Source organism: Poromitra crassiceps (assembly GCF_964638095.1).
Source record: "Poromitra crassiceps genome assembly, chromosome: 6".
Classification (NCBI taxonomy): Eukaryota; Metazoa; Chordata; class Actinopteri; order Beryciformes; family Melamphaidae; genus Poromitra; species Poromitra crassiceps.
This window is the reverse complement of record NC_139627.1, coordinates 3,735,812-3,741,872: the sequence shown is the minus strand read 5'-3', so window position 1 is coordinate 3,741,872 and position 6,061 is coordinate 3,735,812. Positions and strand designations below refer to the sequence as shown.

At 42.9% G+C, this 6,061-nt stretch overlaps 1 protein-coding gene across 1 annotated transcript in view; it reads right to left on the bottom strand.

The window, feature by feature from the left end:
- Positions 1 to 4,727, bottom strand: part of eps8l3b (EPS8 signaling adaptor L3b) — a gene marked incomplete at both ends in the record, with an annotated part of 9,471 nt that extends 4,744 nt beyond the window's left edge. The window contains 10 exons of the mRNA XM_083639250.1: positions 136 to 281; positions 472 to 546; positions 1,154 to 1,230; positions 2,133 to 2,266; positions 2,423 to 2,544; positions 2,780 to 2,929; positions 3,837 to 3,995; positions 4,129 to 4,193; positions 4,297 to 4,412; positions 4,690 to 4,727. Of these exons, the coding sequence (XP_083495376.1) occupies positions 136 to 281; positions 472 to 546; positions 1,154 to 1,230; positions 2,133 to 2,266; positions 2,423 to 2,544; positions 2,780 to 2,929; positions 3,837 to 3,995; positions 4,129 to 4,193; positions 4,297 to 4,412; positions 4,690 to 4,727 (1,082 nt within the window). The remainder of the gene's footprint in view (positions 1 to 135; positions 282 to 471; positions 547 to 1,153; positions 1,231 to 2,132; positions 2,267 to 2,422; positions 2,545 to 2,779; positions 2,930 to 3,836; positions 3,996 to 4,128; positions 4,194 to 4,296; positions 4,413 to 4,689) is intronic.
- Between the last annotated feature and the right edge of the window lie 1,334 nt (positions 4,728 to 6,061).

Below are 6,061 nucleotides of genomic sequence, written 5' to 3'. Positions count from 1 at the left end.
CAGAGATAGCCGCACATACAAAAGAGCTAATTAGGGTACACAGAGGGAAGCCCTGGGCGTCAGAAGGTAACAGGCGTCGCAAAGTGACTCGCATCATCATCACACTGTGTAAGGGTCACACTGAGTCCAGCGTACCTGGGGATGTTCCAGCAGTCTCCCAGAGACCTCCAGAGCTGGTCCTCCTCCGGGCGGACCACCTCAGTGAGCAGCAGCAGGGCCGGCTCCGTCAGCAGGGGGATGACCACCGTGGGGGGCAAGTCTGTGGGGTAGTGACGCACCATCTGTGGAGGAAGTCAATAAAGTGAGTGCCGCGTTGCACTGAAGAAAAATATGAGTGCATTTGATGTACGAGTAGTGCTGTTTCGAAATGCTTAAAACTATTAGATGCAGCCGAGTAAAAGCACAACAACGGCTTTCTGTAGAGGAACATAGCTTGGACATGGCTGACAGTGTTGCAGAAGAGACACTCACCATGCCTAAGCTGGAGAAGAAGATGTGGACATAGTCAGGAGCACTGGGGTTGTTCAGTCCCCCCTTCAGGAAGCCCTGTCACAGCACAGAAACAAATGAGTCTCACAGCTGCTGCAATGACTATCTCACATTCCTATCAACACATTTGATAAGCAGCGATGATAAGCAGTGATTTCCAAAATCCACTGCCATAGGGAGGCAAAGTGACCGCCTACTTCCTACTTCAGCACTGTACCAGAGATTTTCATCCGCCATTTATTTTCCCATAGACATTTCGTAAAATGCTTATAAAAATAGTTTTACTTTCGTCAGACCAAACGGTTCAGATATAGAATCGGGAGAGACCATAGAACAACATTTCACTGAGACCAAAACTTAAAAAAAAACGATTTTCTTTAAATCCAAATTTTTTTTACGTGTGGGTCCCAGTGAAATGCCCTATGGTCTCTCCCGATTCTAAATATATCTGAACCGTTTGGTTTGAACAAGTAAAACAATTTTTATAAGCATTTTACAAAATGTCGATGGGGAAATAAATGGCGGATGAAAATCTCTGGTACAGTGCTGAAGTAGGAAGTAGGCGGTCACTTTGCCTCTCTCTATGTAAAAAGTACGAACCACTGCGATCGCTTTGGGGAAACATTTCACTTTCATGACATTCGATTGTATTTGAAGTACATACCAGAAGATTGAAGCCATATTTGATTTTCTGAAGACAGGAGACATATTCGTCCCAAGGTGGCAGACTGACAGCTGGTGCTGCGGAGAGACAAGGGGAAAACTGTCAAATATCACAGATATACACACAGATATATGCTATGTCAGTCCCTTTATGAATGTAATTTTCTAGTAATTAATCTGGGTAAATTATGTTACCATTTTTCTTTGCGCTTTTCTTTTTGTTCTTATTGCTCTTTCCCTTTTTTGGTGCAGATGCCTTCACTGCAGAGGACACTTTGCTCATGAAGATCTCCATATCATTTAGAACATGGTTGAAAATGTCCTGTCAAAAAGGAATATAAGCACAGCATTTTGTATAAATAACAAAATATGACTGATTCAACACATAGTGGTATGTAAGAATTCCATCTAAATAGGAGCTACAGTAATCTGATGCATGTTTCTTTTAGATTGTGATGAGACAGACAACTGGACAACACCTATGATCCTTTATTACTAATATAATCCACTTATAATTGATGTAAATAGTTGAAGGGAGCTGACCGTGTTCCTATCAAACTCTGAATATTCCGGTGATGGAAGAACCTCTTGGCTATGCTGTGATCCGTTAAACTCAGGATGGTGCAGTGGTTCTTCTTGTGGAGTGTAGCCCCGCGGGGGAAACATATTCTCTAATTGGCACAAAAAGACAAATATCACTTCAGGAAGAGTGGACACACAAATTAAAATGATGCACCGAAGACAGATTATTTATTGGTAAACCCATCTGACAGGCCGATCGGTGTCACTAGTGGAGAACCGGCATAACAGTGACAGTTGAGATTATTAAAACAAAAACAAACAAAAATAAATTACCACTCATTTGTGAGTTTCTCTCTCTTACTTTGGGTGGTTATGATGGAAATTATAAACTACATTTGTGGTGCTATAAAAATAAACATTATTTTCCCGGCATTACCTGGCATTAGAGCAAGCTGTACCTGGTTCTCTGTTGTTCCACTGCGGGGGCGGGTGGTCTGGTGGAGGAGGAGTTCTGTCCCGCTGCAGAGCACGAGGCCCGGGCTGCCTGAAGCTTCCTGGAGCATGCTGGCCTATGATGTTCTCCAGATGGCTCCTGAGAACAACAAATGACAAACAACAACTGATGAATTTCATACTTTGTATCGCTTTGATGTACATAATTGTCTTACCTCTGCTTTCCTAAAATGAGTGTCTTTATGCGTGTTTGGACTGGGATTCATGTGCTGTGACCATGTTTGTGACATTGTACCTGATGTCAGACTGGTTTCTGTGTGGTTCCACCTCAAACTGGCCTCTGCGTGGTGGTCCCACATCAGCTCCTTGACCTTTGCTTTGGACTGCGTTGTCTAGATCACTCCTGACGTGCTCTGCCTGGTGAAACACGACTGCTTTAGATCAGAATCAGCAAAAATAAAATCAGCGAAATATCCACATGGTTGTGAAATGCTGACAGTGGTTCAAAATCCTCGATTTCGGAAAATGGGGTGCATATTGCTACATACTTCGGCATGAGTAACTAACTCTTGAACTCTTTTACTCGCTTCCCTCTCTGGAAAGTCAGCAAATCATGGAGGTCAGAGGAGGGTTCTGGTGAAATGAGACTCACCCCGAGCTCCTCACACTGGAACATGTAGACGTGGGGGCTGCGTTTGTTGCGGTCCTGCAGAGTGATGGTCAGCAGAGAGTTGTAAGCGCAGCTGTCCAACACGGCCGTGGTTTGCAGGATGCAGCTCAGAGGGAGCGACTCCAGCTCTGCCTGAAGATAGAATCATAATATGATTCAATATTATTGAGCAGGAAGAGGGTTATGATGAGCTCAGGTTTATTACAGAGAATGCACGCGGTTTTCCATTACTGAAGTGAAGCAGAACTTTCAGATGAAGAATCACATCTGTAGGTTTTAAGATGAGCGATGTTTCTAGGCCATGTTCACATTACAGGCAAATCCGATTTGCTGATAAAGTCATTAATCATCATTATCTTGATTGGTTTCCCAAATCTGATTTGAGAGTCTGCCACAAATCTGATTTTCAAGTCGGATCTGTGTGTCCGCACTGAAGTCACATCAGTCGAAATCAGATTGGAAACTACCTCCATATGTGGTTTGGGACAACAAGTGACACAAATCAGACTTGGAGCGTCCAGACTCATAAAACCAATCTGGATAAAGTCATTAATAGATCACTAAAGTTCACAAATCAGATTTGGCCTCCTAGTCTGAACATGGCCTAAGTCTCATCCCAAGTGTGAGGGTAGTGTATACAGTTAAAGACAGTAGTGATTTGATTTTAAAGTACAATGTCTACACTGTGGGCAAGGAGGCCACAGGGTGCTGTCTGCTGATTGTATACGTTTTTGTTTTTGTGATGTTGTAAATTATTATTGTTTGTTCTGATGATGTTTATGCTGTGGTGTTTTTAATACCAATACATGAATAAAAAATTGACTGGGTAAAAATATAGTAGTGGTTGTGTAACTTCATCATGCATCACATTCACACATCTGTCTAACTGCAAGCACACTGGCTGTTCAATATTCTCCAACTCCTGCGCTTCCTCATCTGAAGGCTTCAGTTATTCGGGCCTAAAGTGCAAGTCATCAGTCTTAACGCAGACCTGCTGACAACCGGTGAAATCATGCGGGGGAAAAAAATCTCTCCAAACCTGGGTCTCGATATCTTTGAGCTGGAGATAGCCTCCCTGAACCTCCATGATCATCTCCTGGGGCCACAGGCGGCCTTTGGCATCCAGCCTCTTCAGCTTGGCCAGACAGTCGTCCAGGTTCCCCACCTCCTGGCCATCCAGCTCGCAGGTAAACAGGTGCTACAGGGGAGTCAGTGTGGAGAGAAATCATGGGGAAAGAAGGTTGGAGGTTGGACTGCAGTAATCCGCGTGCCTTCTTCCCGGCACAGATTTTTATAATCATTTACTCTGTGAAGGAGGAAATTACCCTTACCTCCACTCTGCAGTGAAAGTTGTCGGATTGCTTGTTCAGTGTTTCAGAATAGTCCTTTCTCTGCACTGATACAATGGAATATTTTCTGGTCACAAAAATGGCAAATACAGTTTGGGCTCACAAAGAAAAAGAAAATATAGGATAGGATGGTGCCTGAACAGAACGTACTGTATATGGATTTTCCACTGGGCCTTGACGGGGTGTTTCTCTGCACTGGGGAGCTCTTTACATCATCCTGCAGGAAGCCCCGCCTCTGCTGGGGGAGGTCCTCTTGTGAGAAACCCCTAACGCATCATAAAACGTCACATATGAAATGGGATAAGTGAGGTGAATTGATAGGGTGTTGCCAGCTTGGTCATCATCAGTGACACAGCGATTTGAAGATAAAGTTAGATGGTTAAACTCAAATCAGCTCAGCTGTATCGGCTACATTAACACGCCACTGCAGTGTTTTTATCATGAGAGGGCGTGCCGTGTACAGTAAGAATCTTTCATTAATGCCCAAAGCTTTGCCCAGATCACTAGGCTACCACAGAAAGTGACATGGATACTGATACTGACCTTGGGGAAATTGGGGAATAAGAAAATGGTTTTTCCATATGTCCATACATTTTCAAACTGTAATGTCTGTGATCTGCGGAAATAAAAAATCATTATTACTTTTTACTAGGAAACAGAAAGTTTTGATTGAGAAGCATCACCGCCGGGAAGCCACTCCAAACAAACCTAACAAGGCTCTACCTTACAGCAGAGTTCTGTAACAGATGGCTGCTTAAACACACACACACACACACACACACACACACACACACACACACACACACACACACACACACACACACACACACACACACACACACACACACACACACACACACCACTTAAAAAGGAGTGGTGTCAAGTCAGGAGAGAATCTCTCAGTGGATGTGGTAAAAGATCTTGGCAGCTGAAATCCATATGTAAATGCAACGCTACATAATCAAACTAATTGGACTACATGTTTGTTTTTTATAGAACACATTGGGTGATTGCTCAAAGAAAATGTATGGTCCAAGTAAAATAAAAAAAAATCAATCATGCTCAAGCTGTTTAGAATAGTATTCCTAGTTAACGCACACATCTGAAATCCTGCTGACATTTTAGTTTCTTCTTGTCCAACACAGCAGTTATCGGACAAGATTTATGAGAAAGTTAACTATTGACAATGTTTCATTTCATTTTAGATTCAAGGTTAAACTTCAAAATGTCACATACCTTTTGGAAGGAATCTAGCCTAATGGATGAGTTTTCCCATCAACACTTTCTGCAATAGCAAATGTTTGTGCTTAGCAGGATATAAGGCCGCCATCATTCAGGATGTATTCAAGCTCCTTCAACTATAACCTATAATCCAGACAATATCACCATCACATGCTTCGTTCATCCAGTTATTACCTGTCAGCGTTAGCTCGGCTTTGATGTCACTGCTCCACTGGTTCATACAGATTTTGTATCAAGAGCGTTCATGGCAGAAAACATCCGTTCCCTCCGCTGCTTAAGAGAAACTGTTTTGACTTCCTGCTCAAAGACAGCAGGGTCAAAGTGCAACAGGTCAACAGGAGTGACGATGGATCAGGAGGGCCGGATCACAGTGTCGTTTCACGACAGGTATTCAACCTATGATGGAGGAAAGCTGGCTCCTTATGAGTCCAAAGGTTTCGATTTGACTCGCTGTGTGTGCGGCCAGATGATCAAAGGTCTTAGGATCTTACATGCTTCACTAAATTCTGTTATCTAGCTCAAGCTTTATCTATCGTCATAAAGTGGTGACGGTTATGTACACTCCCTATACACAAAACATAACTTCACTGAGAGAGGAATATAGAAGCAAACTTGTTTGAACCAGGTTGTTCAATTGAAAATAAACAAAAAGTAACGATACTTCAAAAAATTC